This window comes from Falco punctatus (assembly GCF_963210335.1).
Source record: "Falco punctatus genome assembly, chromosome: 3".
In the NCBI taxonomy this organism is placed as follows: Eukaryota; Metazoa; Chordata; class Aves; order Falconiformes; family Falconidae; genus Falco; species Falco punctatus.
Window position 1 is genome coordinate 48549537 of NC_137582.1, and position 22017 is coordinate 48571553.

At 41.6% G+C, this 22017-nt stretch overlaps 1 protein-coding gene across 1 annotated transcript in view; it reads left to right on the plus strand.

Moving 5' to 3' along the window:
- OPRK1 (opioid receptor kappa 1) overlaps nucleotides 1-22017 on the plus strand; it is a 78140-nt gene that overhangs the window by 45581 nt on the left and 10542 nt on the right. The window contains exon 1 of the mRNA XM_080379442.1: nucleotides 1-14397. This exon is cut by the window's left edge and continues 45581 nt beyond it. Within this exon, the coding sequence (XP_080235568.1) occupies nucleotides 14138-14397 (260 nt within the window). The 5' untranslated portion in view covers nucleotides 1-14137. The remainder of the gene's footprint in view (nucleotides 14398-22017) is intronic.

Genomic DNA, 22017 nt, shown 5'->3' on the forward strand with positions numbered 1-22017 from the left:
TCAGTTTAAAGCTGTTGCCCCTTGTTCTGTCACTATGGGTTTTGGTGAAAAGCCTTTCTCTATCTTTCTTATAAGCCTCTTCTAAGTATGGAAAGGCTGCAGTAAGGTCCCCTCCAGCCCTCTCGTCTGCAGGCTGAACAACCCTAATTCTCCCAGCCTTTCTCCATAACAGAGATGTTCCATCCCCCTGATCATTTTCATGGTCCTCCTCTGGACCTGCTCTAACAGGTCCATGTCTTTAAAAAAATTCCTGTTATGGATTTTTTGTCATGTATAGGGTTTTTTTTGTTGACTTTTTTCTTGTAACTGAGCTCATATTCAAAGCCTTTATTCATTCCATGGTGTTTTTTTTTTTCTTTTCCTCCGTGACTCTCCCTTTCCATTTTCCTTGCTTCGTCATTCTTCATCTTCTGTGGCAGCTAATGTCATCTTCCTCTTCTGGCAGACGGAAGCAGTGGATCAGAAATCATGTTGCCACCTTCGTCATTACTTTGTACCTATCCAGAAAATAGATTAGATGCTCCTTGCTGGAAGACAGTTCTTTCCTTCTGCTGTTGCTACAATCCAGATCTTCTGTGCATTCCACCATAAGGGCTCATTTTTCTGCATCACATTTATCTTGAAACAGGAGAAATTTCTATGCATCTTTAACTTCTCTGAGGTCAGTTCCTACTTATAAAGTATCACCTTCACTGGAACTGGAGGGCAGGACAATACTGCTTTCAGAATGCTCTTATATTAATCTCCAACCATAGAAAATTTGTTAATTTTGAAGTGAAGGTATGCTGTGACTGGCAGTGCCAGAGTCTTATTGTGCTGCATACAGAATGCCTACAATTCAGAAGGTATCAAATTACATTACTTGTGTTTAGGTAAAAAGAACAAAACTAAATGTCACATGTATCTTTTGGTCTGTCTCTCCTAATGGATTTTAAAATCATTGGTTAATTTTAACCCAGCTTGTCAAAAGAATAATCAAAAGGATTTAATACATGTGAGATGAGTTTAGCAAAATGGTAACATTGGATGGAGAAGAGAGTGCACATTGGAACCCCATATGAGGGAGAGGCTGAAGAAGGCGTTTTTAACTAGGACAGGAATTGTTCCAGTACTGCTAGGAAAACTTACTTTATTTTTAAAGCATTTACGAGTTCTTAAAGGTCTCCATGATGACCACTGACCTGGCTTGGCTTAGATAAGTTGTCTGGGGCACAGTGCCCTGTTTTATTATTTATATCAGGAAAGTTGAAACAGACAGAAGTAATGTACACCTAATTCCTTCCAAAGCAAGTACACTTAAAAACGTACTATATGATGAAGTGTTTAATAACTTTGTGTTTTCCAGACGTCAGTGTGAGCATCATTTATCCACTAGAAACAGTACATTTTTGCCAATCCATTATTATGTCTATGTCTGTGATCGAGTGGTCCTCTGGATATAGCATATTGATTAATGTCAGCAACAACACGTTCTTAATTTTGTTCTAGACTGGAAGCGTTTCATCTCTGTAGAACGTATACAAACTAGATAGACTATCATGTTGGTTTATAGCTTGCATTCTAGATTAGCCTTGAAGATTACATTAACCTCACTGCAAAATAAATGTTTGTTATCTGTACATTTTTTTCTAGTATTAAAAAATACCACTTGATATTCATCCTCTTTCAAATATTAAATACTTTAACCACGTTCATAATCAAAACAGGCTTGACAATTAGAAAAAAAATGCTTTCATACTAAATTAATGTTGTTTTCCTTAGACACTTATGCAAGATGATAAATTTATGTAGATTTGTTTAGAAGCACTTAAATGCCAGCTTAAATATCCTTCCAAATTCAGATTTGTTTATTAACAACAAAGAAGCAATTCACCAAATTCTTCTTGTGACAACTTACATGCAGAGTTTTCTGTGTAAGAGCTAGGCGAAAAACTGTCTAAAGATTTTTTTAAAAGGCAGGAAATGGAGTTAGGAAGAATTCAGTGTAGAAAATTTCTGTCTTTCATGTACTCAAAATTTCCTTTTTTATTTTTTCTAAAACCCATAAGTACTGGAAATTGCAAGTACAGTCTTGACAGTGAGGTAGTCAATGAATGTTTTTCTTTTGACTGGAAAATGGTCAGGATTTTCTCTCTATTTTTACTCTAGCTTTTATTGCCTCAGTTTTATTAGTCCTATTGGCTACTGAAGTACCTAGCTGGTTTGTGGAGTAATGTCTGTTTTTTTTCCTCCAAATACATTCTTGGACCAAAGGGTTTGGAGGGGAGAAAACTGAAAGGGAAAGACAGCGGAAGGGGAATTAAGCCTTTAACCCAGGGCAGATTTTCTGCTGTTTTGAGCAAATCTTTGTTTTCCTAATACCAAAAAAGAAGCTAATTTCATAGTGGTGGAGCTGAAGACATTCACAAGCAACAAATATTTATCAAACTGATGGTCCTGCCTGAGACAGTGTACTCTCATGACTGCAGAAGGTTCTTCGTATCAGACTACAGAAAAGCAGGTAACAAGTGGGGTAACAAAATGACCCCACCAGGTAACACGGATAGTACTGGTTGCACTACAGAGTACCTGCAGGCAGCAGGGCAGTGAAATCACTGAGAAGCGCAGGACTTCAGAGGATCCTTATTTTCAAGACTAATTTTAGTTTATTTGGGTGATTTATTTCCAAACATCTTTTTTTAATAGACTTATTAAATATGATTGTAAAACAGGTTAATTTTTTCATCCACCTTATGATAAGGTGGAAAAGAAGTAGTTTTATGGTATTTCCTATGGAGTCCTGAAGTAAATAGGCAACATGGAGGAAAGCATGAAAATAATTATTGAATGTTTTTGCCTGGGAGTTGCCCTGGTGGACATTGCTTGTAGAAGAAAAGGATAAGCAGTAAGTAGTAATTCCCTATAGTAACAGTTCCCATCTGACTTGGAGAGCCTTGAGACCTGGGTTTCCTCCAGGCCAGATGAACCAAAGCTTCTGAAAGTTACTGGCTGTGTTTTGGAAAATTGTGGGGAGTTATCATTCAAATCTTTGCATTTTCAGCTGGATTTATTCTATGCTATTCATTTTTTTGTGTGCTGACTGGATATATTATGAAAGAAATGCTGAAGTGGAACAAGTAGAAAAAAGCATTCAAGTGACCAAAACTATAATGTTTAGTGTCTCTATTCACAAGCTAAAAAATAGTCACAGGCTATTTTCCTAGACTGCACTGTCCCTGCAGAGATTAGAATTAAAAATCAGTTTTTCTGTGTATTTTCTACAGTTCTTATGTCTTATTCTAAGTAAAAGCCGTAGGCAAACAGCCAGCTGCTTTGCCCACCTCTACTTTTTCTTTGTCCAGTCTCTCTGGCCTTATAATCCTCCTCTCCTTCCTTTCCCTCTGTGCCTCTCTTTCTTTTCCTCTTCACTGCTTCAACACTAGGGTGAGATCTGATGAACGGAGATTGTTGTGTTCAGTTGGAGTCAACCTGCTCAGGGTGAGCAGGCTATGGACGTGTTGCTTTCCTATGGTCTGACAAGTCTCCTCAAGGCACTTACTAAATGAGATTATTCAAAAGCTTTCAACGTGGCACTATTTGGGAAATTTCCATATGAACAGTGCTCCCATAGTTCAAGGTGATTCTGTTCTGAAAAATAGGGAACCTTTCCACTAAGATGTGTTAGTACCAGAGGGCCTCAGCAAAAACACAAACTTGTTCTTGTTTTGCTGTAACTAAACTGCCTAATCTTCTTCTCCGGAGTTGTTGAATGGTTTTCTTCTTTGCCGATTTCTCTCAAAATCATTAAGATAAAAGATGAAAGTTAACATGAAGAAAAAACCCCACAGATCCAGTATTAAAAGTTTGTCTGAAAACTGAAAAATAGTGTCTTTTGTGAATTTGATGATTTTTAACTATTGACAATTTGACTGCACATGAAAAGGGGAATGAGTGTTGGTAAAACGGTATAAAACTCTCACGAGGTGTTTAATGTCACGTATCAGTGATTTTGTTTATATATAACTATTTATGCTGCATAAATTAAATACTTGACAAGTGTAGAAAATATTTTTTTTTTATTGAGGAAAAGTCACTAAACTCATCAGATTAGGACAAATTTGGTAATCCAGAAGGTAAAAAATCCAAATTTGAACCAGGGAAGCTACTATCCTACTTTATCTCATGTTGCATCTTCTACATGTGTCTACGTCTGTATCTCAAAAGGCAAATAGGCATATAATGGAAATTTAGTTTGCATCTCATGGTGATAATATTAGTAGTTATATGTTCAGAATTTAATTGCAGCAGAACTGATTGGAAAGGAAATATTTCTTTTCTGCTGAGTGTAAAATGAAGAAAGACAAAAGAAAAATCTTGCTTAAAAATAAGAGTGGCAAGGGTTTAATACCAGTGCAGTCTGGGGACATGATCATAGGAAGAATATACACATATATTTTATAGTATTTATATATAGTATTTTAGGAGAAAAAATATGTGCATCTTGTATTGTAGAAGGAGAGCTATGGAGCCAAATATCTAACACTGATAACTCTCCATCCTCTTTGGTTCCTAAAAGCTGGTCCTGTATTTTTGGTATTTCTAATAATGGAGGGAAAGTTAAGGACAAGAGGTATCCTGCATTGTTCTGAAAAGCATAAAGAAGAGCACCTTATCATGATCCTTTGCACTCAATAGACCTGCTTATAGAACCCAGACCCTTGTTTTTTTTGAACCAGGATTCATCCCTGCTATCATCTAAGATGACCTCTGAAACTCTCTTCTGAGATGACATGTGTACATTGTGATTTCTGAAACAGTACGGTGTGGGTCACTGCCATACAGCATGATAAGGATACGTATTTTGCAATGGTACAATACATATTTTAATCCTGTTGCACTCACCTGACTATTCCAGAACAGCAGAACTTCATTCGTCTTGAGGAAGTTTTTCTTTATAACTTTTAACCTCTTCCATATCAATTTTAACATCATAAATAATAAACCTATCTTGCTAGAGGACCCATAGTTCTGTCTGGATTTATTGCTGAGTGCTGACACAATAAATTTAACCTGAATATTTTTTGAGACTTTCCTAACTCTTCATTAAATTTAGGGGTGGATTAAGCATTCTACAAGCATTGTGTGGCTTTAAACTGCACATCACATAAATACTTGGCAAAATTCAAGGTAAATATAATTCAAAATCTGCACTCACAAATTCAGATTTGAATGACTGAAGTAAGACACTCAGATTCACACCTAAAAATATAATGAAGTGATTTTATCAATTATGTTGAAATATTTAAGTTTAATTACCAGAATTTTCAGGTTAAATTGCTATTGGCAATTTAAATGTGAATGCTCTGGATGAAACCAAACACATTACTGGTGGAACCCAGTAAGGACAGGCTCACTTGACCAGCATGTCTAGCAAGCATTTAGGCTACTAGACTAGAGAGCAATCTGTCTTTGAATATTTCTTTATCTACAGTGGACTGGCTCCAAGGGGAAAGGCTAAAGCCTAAAGATGGGTTGTTTCTGTAACCCCGACTACCAACCCATCTGCCAGCCTCAGCTGCTGGAGCTCCCTCTCGCCCTCACTCTCCCTGTGTCTGTATATATGCAACCGTATTCCTTCTTCAGCAGTAATAAAGTGGCATTGAAATAAGTAATTTCTACAAAAATTGTGTTCAGGAATGGGTTATTTGCAGACCTTGAGCTTTTCTGGCTTGAGGAAGACCTGCTGTACTAGACAGTGTCTTTGCCAGCTGGTCACAGGACAGTCTCAGGGAATTTGTCTGTTTGTGGTGCAAAATTACTTAGAGCCATTGGATGGCACACCTATAAAAAGCATTTACATTCTGGTTACCTGTAAGTAAATTTTAGGAGTAACATTGGTTTTTTGTTATGATGCAGATTTTCTTAGAAATTGCATACCTACTTAAGAAGCTGGTTGCCAGGCTTGGTCCCTGTAAGGTGAATATTTTTTAGGATAGTTTCTGTCTGGAGGATGCAAATGAGCCAAAGGTTACGTGTTGTCGGGAGAGTTACAGGCTGTATGCATGTCTCATGTCTTCTAAAGCTAATGAAGGATTTGTTTGTGTCATATGAAGTAAGCACTTCTGTGCATGCTAATGCCATGTCCTTTAATAGCCTGTGATAAAAGCCTTTCATAAAACTCAGACTGGTCTGACTTTAACAGCCAGCTGTGTCAAATACCTGACTGGCCGACTCTCCCTACTGGCAGAAAGCAGCAGTTTCTGCCACTTTGCATGACAGAGCAAGTAAAGTCACAGGCAGTAAAGACACACTGGTGTCTTCACTGAAAGCATGCTACTGAAACAATGCAAATAAAACCTTTGGGCACTCAAATACGTTCTGTTCTTGAGGTTTCAAAGCATCTTTGCATTTACTGAAAAAAGAAAATATCCTTCAGTACATAGAGCAATTAGCAGCCTAAAGCAATTAGTAATCTTCTTTTGCCACAATTGAAAAGCGCTTTGGAAAAATAGCTGGTATGGGATTCTAATTTATTCAAATACAAAAAGAACTGCCTTGGTGCAATTTACGTTATGAATATGCTGATATTTTGTAATAATAGGCAGTTATACTAACAGTAAGAGAGGTGAAATCAGAAAAAAGGTGAAGACAGCCTAGCTGAGGGGTATGCTTTAGTGTGGTATCTAAGCCTTTGATGATTTCCTGTGTTCCCCTGCCAAAATCTTAATTACACTTGATGTTTCTTTTTGATGCCACTTGCTCGCACTAATGATACCTAGTCAACACTTCCTTCTTCTGTAGGTTTTGTTCAGCTTGGGTTGCTCTTGCAGTTTTCTGTGTTACTTCTGGTGATTCTCTTTTCCTTCCCCTCCTTCCTGTCTTCTAGAAATGAGATTTTTAGGCTGGTATTTTTACTCCATGAGCAGTATTACTGAATTTAGTGGCACTACATGCAGTAAGTAACGGCCATAAAATTGGACTTTGGTATTTTATGTGACCCACTTAGTACCCTTCTAAGCAAGGCACTAGTCTTCCAGCTTGATACCCAGCTTGGCTGTAAGCAATTGACAAATCGATCCTCAGTCATTTTCTTCTTGCATAATTTATTTAAACAAATGCCTCAAAGGGCCCACTTCCATGTGGTGCAAAACATCAGCACAGAGTTTTCAGATTCATTTTCCCACCCGGTAACCTGCAATTTAGCAATAGCACCGAACAACACAGGGTAAAATGCCCGTTTGTCCTCTTTGTGACATTTTATACGTGAGCTTATACATCTGTCTTCATCCTCTCACAGCTGTCGCCATTTCAGCAAATGGCTGCAAAAGGCTTAAAATACCTGCCGTCCCGTTGTGATGCTGCAGAGTAATTATAAATATAACCAAGGGAAATAAAATATCGGAGTGGGGGGAAGCTGGCAGCGCCAGGCAGAGGGGAGACGGCTGCGGGGGCATCACCCCAGGCCGCGCCTCGCCCTCCCCCTCGGCCGGGGCTCCTCGGCGGGGCCGGGCTCGGGCGGCGCTGCGGGAAGCGCTGCGGGGAGCGGCACCCTCTGCCGCTCCTGCGGGAAACAGCGCGGCGGGGGCGGGGGTGCCGGCTGCCCCCTCCCGTGGGTGCTCGGTCCCCGTCCCACACGGGGCACGTGTTTTTTTTCCCGGCGGTGCTCTGGCTACACGGGCTTTTTGTGCGGGGTGAGCGATTCTGGGCTTCCAAGCCTGACCCTTGTGTTTGGGTAACTGCTTGCCAGTTCTTAACCCGTTGTTCGGCGGTGCTCAAATAAACCCAGAACACCTCCGGTAAATCGGGGTTTGCTTTGCGAGCACCACTGGTGGAAGTGGCTGTAAATGATCCCTCTTTCACCTCGCTCCTGCTCCTGCACTGAGGAAAGCTTTGTCCTCTGTGCCTGATTTTTCTGGATAATCTTTGCTCTCAGCATCGCTATTAATGTGCGGTTCACACCTGCGGCTCATGCAGGTTCTCTGTGGCCCTAACTGAGCAAGTAATAGGGCTCAGTTGGTGGGGAAGAGGGAAGGGGGAAGAGCGAAGGGAGCTGTAGCCTTCCCCACTCCATCCTGGAGTCAGTGGAGACGGGCTTAGTCAGCTGGTGCAGGCACAACCCCTTTTTCAGAGCCCTAAATTCACCCCTCTCTTCATCACAACACGGCTGTGTTTACACCATTAACCATATATGAATGGAGGTGTCAAAAACAGGAGGCAGAGGAGATGGGAGGGGCAAGGTTTAGGGGTTGTGTGTGTAAAATTTACTTTTCTCCATCTTCAGCTTCATCATTTTTCAGTCTGATTCTTATTTCTGCCAGGCATCAGAAAAAGGCAACAAATGATTCTAAATCTTAAGGCAAGGAGATTAGGATTTAGGTATTGTTGGCATATAATCAACACAGTTCTTACCTCCTGGAAATGAATCATCTTTCTTTTGTCAAAAAGGTAAAGAGACGGCTCTGCAGGAGCTTGAGTTCTTTGGGGAGAAGTCAGTACTTATCCCACACAATCCACTGGGATCATCCTAAAAAGAAACAACGAGGCTAATCTTGAAGTGGCTTTATTTATTCCCATAAAACCTATTAATGGCATCAACAGCGTTCTGCGCCTCAGAGCTGAAGCTGGGTGGATGTCTGGCTTGTGTCAGCTCATTCCCTCCCTGGGGCAGTGTACCAGCTACCAGCAGAACTGTGCTTCCACATGCTGGGAAGCCAGCTTGCTGTGGAAGATAACTGATAGTGCCCCACAGGAGAAGTAGTTGTAAACAATAATTAGAGATGCTTAGTTTCTTTGTTTTGGTGTTTTTTTTTTAAAGTTGAAAAACCTGACCAACTGTATCGGATGGGCTGGTTCTGTAGACCAGATATGTGTGTCTGTTTTACAGATATCTGAAGAATGCTACGATTTTCTTTTAAAGAGAAGTGCTAAAAATTGTTCTTTAGCTCACATTCGGCTGCTGTCAGGAACCGTGTGTCTCTGGGAGTCACAGCTGTAGTCTGGTCCAGAAAAGTGGGAAGTTACGGAACTTTCATATGAGGACCTCAATGAAATGAAATGCAGGGAAGATGGCAAAGTGGTGACCTGCTTTGACAGCTCTGTCCCTGCTCCGAGGTGCTGGCCTGGGTGCCACAGCTGTCTGCAGTGGTAGTGCTGCTGAGGGGAGGCAGGGCCACAGCAGGACAGAGCAGAAGGCCTCCTGTTATGACCTAGTGAACTCCTTAATCCAGCCACTGACTTCCTCACTGCCAGTTAGCTCTTGTCTGTGTGACACTCTTCCGTGCTAAAGTCCTAGGGCCAGAAACCTTTCAACACCTGCCCAATACCTCCCTGCAGCTGGCAGTTAGAGGGTGGCTGGTCTCTCCATACCGTCCCAAGGACTTTCCTGTGGAAGGTGGATGTTCTTGAGACAGGCCACAGAGGCTGTCCTGGTGCTCAGGGTTTCATTGGGTTGGTTTCTGAAGGTGACAATGGAGATCTGTACTAGTAATTTATTTTAAAATGTAAAGCAAACTTCTGTCATCTACAAGTGAAAACCAAAGCACGAGTCTTATGCTGCATATTTAGTCTGCTGTGACCAAAATATGTGTACAAAAACTGTTTAGGAAGTATTACATATACTTTCCTGCCTCTCTTTTCCCTCTTCCTCTCCCTTGCTGATCTTCGAAGAGATAAAATACACCATTTCCCGAGAGCTTCGTTCACACGGAGAGCTAACATTTGTGGATGCAGAGAGACAGGAGAACTTTGTTTCCCTGGCAACAGGAGCCACCAGAAAGTGTTTCCAGCATTTCCTCCCTTTACCCAGGCTCGCTATTATTATAGCCTTTGGTCATTCAGGTAGTAAAAACAATTACGAACTAAAAAAAGCATCTTGATAGTGTGCTTTACTTAACTCACCTGGCCTCCTTCCTTACCTCTAGAATAAGAAGTGACCTCTGCAAATGATCCTGTACCAAAGCATCCAGTGTTACAATTCATGGTTGAATTTTAAGGTCTGCCCTACCCCACAGATCTAACTTAAACCTAGAAAGTGTCAAGGTCTTCTGGGAAATGTCAGCAACTAAGCAGCTTTCACTCAAAAGCTGCATGTGCTGGAGGGACGGAGCTGGCACTCTGCTGTGGCATGGTGAGCGGGTGTCGCACAGAGTCGTGCCTGTGATTCAGCGCGGTTCATTCTTACCTCTGAGTCAGGCTGAATTAGTGTCCTAGCGCATTGTTAAGGTTTTGAAGCAGTGTGCTGATGGGGGCAGCTCTTTACTTTAGCTTTTGGTAATAAAAAAGACAATGTTGAAGCCCTTTCCCACCTGCTATTGTTAAATAGCACATATCTTCCTCCCCCCATAATCCTTATTCATTCAAAGAATTTCACTAGGTTTGCAAAAGAAAACAGTTTACAGATAAAAATTACCAACTCATGGTTTTCCTTCTACTTAAATGTAGTAATATTGTGTAGCTGATCTGAGAATGAGGCAGAGATCCTGGGGAAAAAAAAGGTTGCGTAAATGCATATGTATTGTAGTGCCTAGGTATGGGATGGCTGCATGTGGTATTTTTTTGCCTTTGAGGGCTGAAATTCACAGCTTAAACAATGTTCCCTAATTTGATACATAGTTTTGTATTATTAAATGAAAAAAGTCTAGGTGAGTTCTGTTGAGTGTCTCAAAGTCCAGTGAGGTGAACACTGGCTCTACAGTATTATAGTGGAAAATATCGGTGGGCATGTGAGCCACAGGTTTGTAACAAGAGTGCTGGGGGAAAGTTGTAGCTGCATCGTGAGACTGTGCTTTTATGCTGTCTTTCTTTTCTAAATCTTTCCTTGATTGTCTTTCTTTCCTAGGTCTTTCCTTGCTTTCCCTTGCATGAACCGGGCCTTTTGCCTAATGTGAGCCCTCAGAGGGAACAGGGACTTCTTGGCATCGGCGGGTGGACAGTCTGGGTTAGGTCAGCTGCAAGCCCCTTCTTTCTTTTCCCTTGTGCCTTCAGGAGACTCCTGTCCATTTCTACAGGACTATTGGGAAGGGCACAGAGGCACTGAGTAGTTACGTGTTGAAGGAGAAGATGATGCTGATGGAGCGTGGTTCTCCCTCTGCCCTTGTTCTTTTCTTTTGATATTATTGCAGATGTTTTCAGTGCCTGCAGTGAGACCTTACTGCTGAAAATCCAGATATTAAGGTTTTCATCAAGAAAACAAACACAAGAAAGGAAAATATAATTTTTAACAGTTTATACTAGATTGATGTGACTTTCAGAAGAAAAAGGCATTTCTCTAGGCCAAGTACTTGCTTTCTACTGAATCGCAAAGGCCTACTGCAACTAAGAGCCAGAGTTGAGCCTCCAACATGGAGCACACATAGACAGAAAACACTTGCCTCTGGCTCACTCTGTAATTTGCAGTGTTGTGGTCAAACTCCGCCTCACTCTACCACACCTCCCATGTAGCTGCAATGCACACTCCACTAAGGGTCAGTGACTGTAGCTGTGACCACATCTTTTTTGTGCTAAGATCACTGGAGAGTTTCAACACATAATTTGCTAGAGAAAGAGTAGCTTGCTGCCCAACTGAGTGGTGCTTGAAAAAGCTTTGATTCTGCTATTAATCTTCCTGAGCTTTTTACATCGTCCATGTTTTAGATTTATGCAGAGTGATAATAGACTTTTCCTCCCCATGTGGAAGTTTCTTATCCACCTGTAGCAGTTGCAGAGTGACAAACTGTTGCTTCTTTCTCCCTCACTTCAGCCTAACCATTAGAATCCACTTTACTGATCATTTTGTGGCTGTATATGCTCATATTTAAATCACTTATCCAAACAAAATGATTGCTTGTAAGAGATAAATTGCCAATGAATACTGAAATACTGCTATCTTAAAGCTCTCCTGTATATTTTAATTCCAGAATATGGAGAAGTCTGGGGAAGATATTAAGAAGACATTGAAAATTGCCAAGTAAACCTATGTATGAGAAGATATAGCAGTAGTAATTCCCTTCAGTAAGTCTGCAAGAGCCCATGGATTGCAGAGGATAAAAACAGGACTGGGGTACATTTTATGTTAGGATCTTACCTTACCTTCTAAAAAATTATTGTCCCAGGTCTGTGTTCCATCCTTCAAATGCATTTGGCTCGGGGGTGTTTTTATCACGTGTTTGCTATTTTGCGTTTTTATCCATCTTAATAAAGGGTGAAACTTTTAGTCAGCCCTATACAGATGATAGTGAGCAGATGCTGATGTTCTGGAGAAAGCAGTGATTGCAGCCAAAGCCATCACCACATCTGCACAACCCTACACTTCTAACAGAGGGGATTCTGTACCTTTTAAATCTCCTACCTGACTTTTGACTTTACATCTGACATAATTTCTCATCTAGATGGTAAAATTGTTTTAGAAGTAGAAATTGCAGCCCCATCACTCTCAACAAGAGCATCACGAGGCAAAGTTTCAACATGGGAAAAGGATGAAGGAAACCCACAGCCCCTTTCCTAGCCATCTAAGCTTCACCCAATGCCCAGAGAGGCACGGCAGCCTGCTGTTCCCTGCTGAAGCCTGCTTTCTTGCTGCACACTTTTTGATGCAGCCAGCCTGGCTGTTCCCCACCTCTTCCAAGGGAGTGGAAACAACTCAGGGTCTTACCTCACCTCTCCCAATTTGCCATTTAAAGGGATTCCTGCTGGGAATTTCAAGGTCTATATGTAAATAAAGGGATATCCTGAACACAGGTTGGTGTTTTACCAACTCCTGCTTGATGGAGTATATTAGGGATAAGCTCTGAGGGACGTGGTTTCTGCGCATACCATCTCTCCATCCCTGACTGCAGCTGGAACTTGAGGGGAGCAGAGCTCTGACAGTGCTACAGGGAATCCTTGGCTTCTCACATGGTGTGGGACAGTTTGAATAAATTAAGGACAGTAATTGGGGTGCCTCTCTCTGCTTTTATAGCCAGCTTCTGACTTTCCTCCAGGTTGCAGGTGTAAAAGAGCAGGGGCACAGCCACCCAGGAGAAGTGTTTTGAACGCACAGTTATGGAGCTGAGGCATGAAAGATCTGATGATCAGGCAAGGCACCTAAACTGAAAATTCCTGTTTTACTCAGCATCTACTAGTCCATAAAAGCCTGTGGGATTCAATAAGGTAGAGAGGATCATTACCCGAGGCCTGGGATTGCAGGGGGAATGAGGAAAAGCAACTCAGGAAAGTGTATTTAAACAAGCATTCATTCTTTGCAGAACTTATTTCTCGCTTTTAATTTATCTGCCTCTCAGTGTTTAGACAGAAGTCATGTGAGCTTCTGAGCTGCAAGGACAGAGGAGAACGTGTGCATCAGTGCAGAGTGCTGCTGGAGCCCTGACAGTGAGAGGGAGGCAGAGGGAGCCTGAGAGGGAAAAGTGGTGGGAGCTGGAACAGCAGCAACTGCTGCTACCACGTTTCAGCTCATGCCTGGGAATCGACTCCGCTGCCAGCACTCCCCTCTGAAGGTGTAGGTGCCTCAGGTTCAAAAGTCCTAGAAGGTCGGTGGCACTTCCAGAAGCCAAGCAGACCTGCATTATTTTTTCCTTTTCCTGCTTAGAACATCTGTTTGAGGACTCTGCTCCTTTTCCTGGACTGAAAGAGGTAATTTGTGTCATTAATGTGTCTCTTCTTTGAAAGCAGGTATGGGATCAGGAAAAAAAATAACTCAGGGCAGAATGTCAGGGCAGATATGGGTGGTGGGTTTCTCTATCCCTCCTTTATAGCAGAGCTTAGGCATTAAGGAGCCCCTGTCATTAGGATACAGTCTGACTTAAAATATGGAGGATGGGAGAGACAGGGTTAAAGTGTGGGGGTGGATCTGAGCTGTTTCCCATCTGATTTGTTTCTCTGTGCAATCTCTGAAAGCAGAGGGAAACTTTCCTTGTGCACCTGGAAGGGACAGCACTTTCCCATTACATAGTGCGATGTAAACCTTGTAATTATTTAATATGAATGCAGTTTGCTTAAATCTCTGCTTGGCAAATTACAGTTCCCATCACAGCAGAGCTCCCCTTAACACACAAGTTTCAGAGGTCTTAATGTCCGGCGACTGTGATAGCACTTTTGTTTCTTTCCCTCTCTCTTTCCAGCCTACTTGCCTCCTACTGTCTGCACTCCTCCTGGTGTTCCTCCTGCCCGTGGGAGCTGAGTCCCTATGGATGCCCCCGTACAGATTTTCCGGGAGGAGACAGAATCCACCTGCTCCCCGGTGCCCTGTCGTGCCCCCAGCACCAGCGGCAGCTGGCTCCTGGGCTGGGTGGACTACGACAGCAATGCCACCGGGGCCTTCGGTGGCACCCAGCACAACCACACCAGCATCTCCCCTGCCATCCCCATCATCATCACTGCTGTCTACTCGGTGGTCTTCGTTGTTGGTTTGGTGGGAAATTCTCTGGTCATGTTTGTCATCATAAGGTAAGGGGTTTTTGAGTTGAAAGAGGTGCAAATAGCCATCCCTAAATTTGGGAGGATGGGGGAGGGGGTAGTTTATGGGAAGCTCTCTGGGTGTGTATACATGAGGAACTGAGAGAAGGCAACTGGAACGACCCAAACCTTTTCAGTCACAGAGGTTTGCCTGAATGTGCAGGTCGAGGCAGGAGGGAGAAGCCGGTTCAAAATGGTAAATTCTGCAGCCTGCGCGAAGGTGCTCTGTGCCCCAGCCGCGTTCATCGGGTGCCCTCTAGGGATGAGAGGCTGCTCTCATCCCAGGGAAAACGCAAGTGGAAGGAAGACATTCCTGCAAGGCAGCACTTTTCCCCTGTGAGGCGAGCCGTGGACACTGATACATTGCTGCCTTGCCACCTAGCTGCTTGTTTAAGAAGGTGGGGGAAAAAGGAGACGAAGGTGGAAATGCTTAATGTAAAGCATGGGATGTTTGTCTCTGTCTAGTGGTGTTTAACTCCAGTTGTTGGTGTTGGACTGAAGAAAGCAAAAGCAGATGCTGAAATATCTGTCTTATTGTTTCTCAGGAAAGAGGAGAAAGCTATGTTCATTACTTTTTCATACTAAACCACTTAGTGAAATGCACCAATACTTACACTTGCAATTACACTTGTGTATTGGTGTATATTTTAGCTTGCATTATGATTTCTCTCTTTTTGTCCTTTTCATTTGCATTTGATACAAATGTTTGTACAGTACAGATCAGTACATGCTCATCAGATAGTAAGCAACCAAGGGAACAGAAATCATAGAATCATTTAGGTTGGAAAAGACCTTTGAGAGCAAGCCGAACCATTAACCCAGAACTGCCAAGTCCATCACTAAACCATGCCTCCAAGCACCACATCTATGGGTTTTTTAAACACCTCCAGGGACGGTAATTCCCTCACCTCCCTGGGCAGCTGTTCCAATGCTTGACCACCTTTTCAGTGAAGAAATTTTTCCTAATATCCAATCTAAACCTTCCCTGGAATAACTTGAGGCTCTTTTGTCTTCTCCTGTTGCTTGTTATCTGGAAGAGACCTACCCACAATCATGCAACCTTTTGGAGTCTTTCTTCATAGTCCATTTGCATCCAGCAAAAAAATGCTAAAAAAGAGTAATTGTGGAGCGTTCGTTGCTCAAATGAAATCAGATTGTACACAGAAAGAAAGATGGAGGTATTGGAAGGGATCTTGTTAGTAAAGCACGCATGTTAAGTGTCAAGCAATTGTGGGATGGTGAAATAACTGTCAGACTTGATATAGGAGGAAGTTAACTCGAATGATGAGGTACTTTACAAAAAATGAGTTATAACCAGGTGAATACTCTTGAAAAATGGAAATAAAAATCCCCTATGATAGTCGATGCAATAAATAAAGATGCCTGTGGTCAGTTTGGGGAAGCTAGTTGGCTGCAGCTTTGTGATGTTATGATTTTTATACCCCTGCATGCCCTTTTGCCCTTCATTCAGAGTAGAGATTTCATTTCTTTTTGTATTCCTCTTGCAAGAAGAGAGTCTCCATACCTGACACACATAGAGCTGCAAAAGCAGAGATTTTCTAAGCCATCAGTCACTAACAATGATAGTCATTTAACTGGCCTGGTCAGTGGAAATAAATTCAAACTTAGCCAGAGCCCTAAAAGTTAGCACATATTGATTATACTGGCGCATATGTATTTCCTTTTTTCTCTCCTGTTACCCTCCTAAAATTATTTTTGTGATGGCCTAGCTAGCTATGGCTCACTCCTACTAGTTCCTACATTAGCCTTTTGCTTCAGTTTCCTCTTGGTCCATCTTTGATTACATGATCAAAAACATAAATTAGTATGACAAAACACCTGTTAGTTTTTTTCTTTTTTCTTTTTCTTTTTTTTTCCCAGTATCCTCATGTCCTGGGTTTTATCTGTGGCAAGTGCTTTAACCACTGCTAGAATCATTAGCTGAATTGCATGTATACACACACGTACAGTTTCAAACGTTTCTTACGAATTTGAAATATTCCAAGGGTTTGTGCAAGAGGTGCATTTTCTTTATTTTTGTCCTAACTTATCATCCCCTTGTCTCTTTCCCTAACATCCACTCTGCATGATTGCATCTCAAGATGGATTTTCATGACCCATTGAAAAATGTAGCCAACAGTGATGTCCTTTCGTGTGGAAAGTGAAGGTCTGTGGAAGTTTGTGAAATAAGGTGGCAAGGGAGGAGGGGATTTTGTCCCCCGGCCACCCCATGTTGCCTCTCCTCCAGCTGTCACAAGTTTAATGGAGGATGGGGACAGACTGTGCTCTTCTTTACTCTCCAGCTGAGCACAGAGTTTGTGTGAGGCCCCTCATTGCTGTTCTTCATCTCTCTGAATTCCAGATCTGCTCTCCTCCTCCTAACTTGCTCTGGACTGGCAGGCAAGGCAGGCACAGCTGCTACTCCCTTTGCTCTTTTAAACAACATCTAATATTGTTAGAATGGTTTGGTTGAAAGTGGCCTACAATGATTATCTTGTCCAACTGCCTGACCACTTCAGGGCTGACACTGAGTCACCTTTTGGGTGACACAAACAAGATCCCTTATGTTCTGATATTTTCAGTGAAACTGTTGAAGTGCCAATGCTGCAGTAGATTCAGGAGACTCCAACTAGTCTTGAGATGCCTCAGAAACAGGCTCAAATTCAGCCATAAGCTGTGGCATAGGCAGGCTTTGCCCAGTTCCTTGCTTTAATACCCCCACAAGAGTGTTTTTTCTACTTCTGCTCAAGGGCTGCTAAAGAAGCTCATGGAGCCCAGCAAGTCAGCATCTCAGCAGCTTGTGTGTAGAGTGCTGCGTGTCCGAGATCTCCTTCAGGTGTGGTGGGATGTGTTTCTGCTGAGAGGGAAAACCCTCTCAGAGTTCCCTCAGAGGGAAAAAGAAACCCTCAGGAGAATGGAACTTCAATCACATTTACAAGGTCCTGAAAGAAAAATAGCTGAGTTTGATACAGCTCCTGTAAACAGAGATTTGTGTTAAAGGCTGAGCAGGAATGGTACTTTAGTATGGTGGTGGCATCATGCCTGTTGAACCATGTCTCAGGAGACCTGGACTCTTCTCTTGGTTTTGCTACCAGGCATCAACACTTTTTCCTGTTCTGGCAAGGTCATTTCATGGCCTTGTGGCTTGGTTTCCTCACATGCAAAATGGAGATGCTGGTATTCACTGTCTTTGAATGCACAGAGACCGTTAGATTTAAAAGCCAAAGCCCTATCATTAAAAATCCTATCAGAGCAAGGCCAGGACTATTGTAAGCCCCCCAGGCTCCTCGGGAACAATGAGGGTGGTTATTTTTAACGTGCAGAAAGAGCTCTGTGTTGAGTACTCAGTGCAACCTGCACTCTGCACGCCCATTGTGGTGTGGATGGTTTGTGGGACCTCTCCTCATGTCTGAATCAGCTGTGAGGCATGTGCACCAGCCCCAGGGGGTCTGCTGTCAGGTCAGCAGCCGGCCGGGTGGCTGGCAGCGCCTCACTCACGCTGAGCCATGGCATGCGGGATGTGATGCTCTCCTGTGACTGCTGCTTTTCCTGCGGAGGGAGTAGGAGAGAAAGAGGTCGTCACACTGCCTCTTGCACTGGTGGGAACTGCAGATACTGTGTGTGAGAAGCACAGTCCTTCTCTTGTGGAAGAGGAGAGGAGGCATGAAATGAATGTAAAGAAACCAGGTGAAGTTGTCTGACCTCACCTGAATAAAGTTATAGAGCTATGTGTGTCTTGGCATGATCAAAATCTATCTCAGCCCCAATCCTTTTTCCTTTGAGATTGGGTTTACCTCTGAAGTAAACGTTTCTGGAGGTGAACTGGCTGGCTGAAGCTGATAAATAAAATTACTTGTCCTTGGAAGCAAAAAGTCTTCTTCCTCTCCTCCTTCTCCCTCCTGACCTTATTCCTCTAAAATTTAGGGCTGGCTTTAAAGAAAATGGTACTTTCTTGTGATAGCTGGAGGGTAAGAAAAGTCACCTGACTAAAGTTACAACTTTAAATACGGATTTGCCTTTATCAAAACCATAAACATACTATGGTAAAACCTCTGGTAGATGCTGTCTCTTACCCACTCCAGATTCACTTTTTCTATATATGTGCCTTACTCTCATTGTTCCTGAAGTCATTTGCTGAGAGCAGCTGCTATCATCAGGATCCTAAATAGTCAATCCTGCATTTATTTTAAAATTCTCTTTCAAGTTTCCAGTGAACAGAATAATTTCCTACATTCAAATTCAGCTTTAACAAGAGGCTGTGTCACAGATATGTAGATTGATTCCTAGGGGAAAAGAGAAAGCTTGTATTCCTCTGCTTAGTCTAATGTTGAAGAAAAAATGTAACTGGTAATACATGTTTGTTCTTATATTCATCGAACTGAGTGGCAACTTATGTAACAGGAAGAGTCTATTAAGAAATGTCATATAAAATCGACTCATTTCCAGTCTGTTTTTAAATCTTCTCCATCATTATTTCCAAACAAGAATGAAATTATAGAAGAAAATTCTGCAAAAAATAAATTGATTCAATATATTGGTTTAAATCAAGAACAGATTTTGATAATATCAAAAGATTACTTGTTAATTTGCTTTAAATTATTGTTCTAATTTTATTAAGTTATATTTGGAAAGAATATTGCTCTGAAATAAAAAAATGAAGGTCCAGAAGATTCAGCCTAACTGAACTACCTGTTCCCTATTACTTGCAGTTGGTATGATTTCATTCTTCTATGGAATCAAAGGTTTGGCTTCTAAAAATAAAGGCCAAGCTGTACTATACTTTAGTGAAGTTTACGGCTTTTTACCTTTTCTTACCCGATCAAAAATTTGCTATCTTACTATTATCAGTACAGAGGTGTCAAAAGGATTGATAGTAATTTATCACAGGACCTCAAAGAGCATCTGCCCTTACCTCACTGAACGGAGGTAATTTTGATAGGTTCTGCAGGGTTTGGCCAAACTAGGCATAATTTTCATCACAGCTTTGAAGACTGATCGCTACCAACAGCTTTTACAGATGGCACAAAGACCAGGGTAACAGGGAAAATGGAAGACGACAGGTTTATGAAAGAGTATTGGTAGTTCAACAAGCATAGCACATTTATATGATGTTTCTAAAACTTTTAATATCCTACTAGACAATGACTAAGTGAGACCTGGGGTTTATAAGCTGACAAGAAACTCAACATGAGTTCCTGGTATGATGCTGTGATAAGAAGAGCTAATACTGAAAAAGCAGAGAGAGCAGAGGGAAAGGTTGGAAGGAATATTTACTAGAGGCAATATTAGAGAGAGGCTATAGCTTATAGTGAGTAATCTGTTTGGCTTCTGAAAAGTAATTTGGTATCCATCCAGACACTTCCGCTGGGCTAGCAGCCAGGTTGTCATTTATTTCAGAGAAAGGCATAACTGGAATCCGTGTAGGGAAGCAGGACGAATTACAGGGATCCCTTTTGAAATGGCAGAAAGTGAAGACTTACAAGAACTTTTGAGTTTGGCTACTGGCAAGGCAGAAAGCTTGAGAAAGCTTACCTGGCCTGTCCTCAGCCGGGAGAGCGGTGGGGAAGCTCACGCTCCTGGATGAAGTGTGGGGAGGAAGTGCAGTGGGGAGATGGTGCTGGGGAGGACAGGCTGGCTGAGCCCTGCTGGTAAAGGGGACAGAGTGAGCTAAGAGTGGGGACCCTTCATTTCATTCTTCCTGCAAGGGGATTCTGAATTTGCTGAAAGGGTGTTGTCCCTTTGAGCAATAAGATTTGTTCTCTTTGCCAGGCAGCCTCCGTCCTACTCGCTTCCCTCTCCCACAAACACACAGGAAACACTTTGCTAAGGGAGCTCATGCCCTTCATGAAAAAAACCAGTCCTTCCAGGAGATAAGAACAATGGGAAAAGTGTATGTTACCAGAGACAGAGACTCGGCACTCACCAGGGCAATGCACCTGTAGCAAGTAAGAAGGATTAGAATGAGCAGTGTAACAGCCTGGGAGCTCCCCACAGCATGACTGGTCACTGGAACACATCTGCAGCAGTGTACAGTTTCTCAAGAGGCAGTCAGCTGCTTGACAAGGTCTAGATTCATTTTAATAACAGAGGCAAACAATCAGGTACATAGTCTAAGCTAATTGTCTAGGCTCTCTAATAATAATAATATTAGGCATACTGGTTTTAGATAAAATACTTATTTCATAAAATTCTTCATTCTCACTATTTTAGTCTAAGCCACAATTAATCACAGCACCTTGACAATTCTCTGAGCTCTCCTACCAAAATCATGCAAGCAAAAATTTTGCAGTATTGCTGTTTCTGACATTAAGAATTTTTCTTCAAAAAAAGGCTCTTAAGCTCACATAAAAATATTAAAAGTCCTTATCACAGAGGGAGGAAAAAGTTCATTTTTGTAAGTAGTGTGAATTTTTCATTTTGACCAGGTTATATGTAGACTTGAATCTCTTTTCTTTAATTTGGAAACTGGTTCTCTAGCTCAAGAAGGAAAGCTTCCGCTTCTGATTTAAATCTGCAAGATCTTGTTCAATCTCAGTTTATGGCTAGTTCAGAGGAGTAATAGTAGTGGTAAATTGTAAGGATTTTAATGATACCTTCTAGCATTCAGGTAGATTATCCTTCCTGAGGGGAGAATAAAAGACAAGATCATGCCTTTCTTCTTTAAGCTGTTTGAAAATAGGTACCTACAGGTGCTCTTTAATAAAGAAAATTCCACTTTAGGATACTATTTTGTAGGCAGCATGTGCAATTTTTTGTAGGCTCCTAACAATTTTAAAGACAGGTGATCTTCGAATATGTGCAGTAACAATGTTTATATTTAAAGTGTTTTCTAAGGTCCTATGTACTGCTAAATTCTGGCTGTCATTTGAAAGGTGATAATGACATATAACCCAACATGAACATGGAATCACAGGATATTGATTTTTATATTCTTTAAATGACCTCCAATCTTAGTTTCATACTGGCAATAAGTCTTTTATACTGAATTACAAAGATCCAGAAGGTAGATGAGCCACCATTTTTACCTGGTATGTGTTTGGAATAGATCCTCCTGGGTTGTATTTTTTTATTTATTTTTATTTTATTTTAATTTTATTTATTTTCATTTTTTCCACTTGTTCTGATGCAGGATGATACTGAGTGTGCCCTGAAAATAGCATTGAGACTTAGAGCTTTCCTGACTAAACTTTTCAGCTGCTTAATCTCTATATACTTCATTCAGAGGAACCTAGTGGAACAGAACCTGCATCCTGCTGATAGGTGTTATTGTAATTTGGTTTTAGATGTGCTTTAGCTTTCATTTTCATTCTCTGACTCAGGTAACTACCGCAAATATTTGTTTGCTATATCTCGTATTTCATGCTTTTGTACTTTCACTCTGCTACTGGAGAATGTTGTTGTAGTGTGTCTGTTAGTCTCGCTCCCTTCCTCATCCCTCATTTCATACTGCAGGGAACATTTCAGTCTATTACAATTACGTGAAAAAAATTTGACCAAAGCCTCCTTCTCAGCTTTTATTAGCTTTACTAATGTTACAGTGCACATCAGAATCATGCTCCTCTCCTCTGCTTGAGATAATAACTTTAAGGGGCTCTACTAGCAGATTTAGTA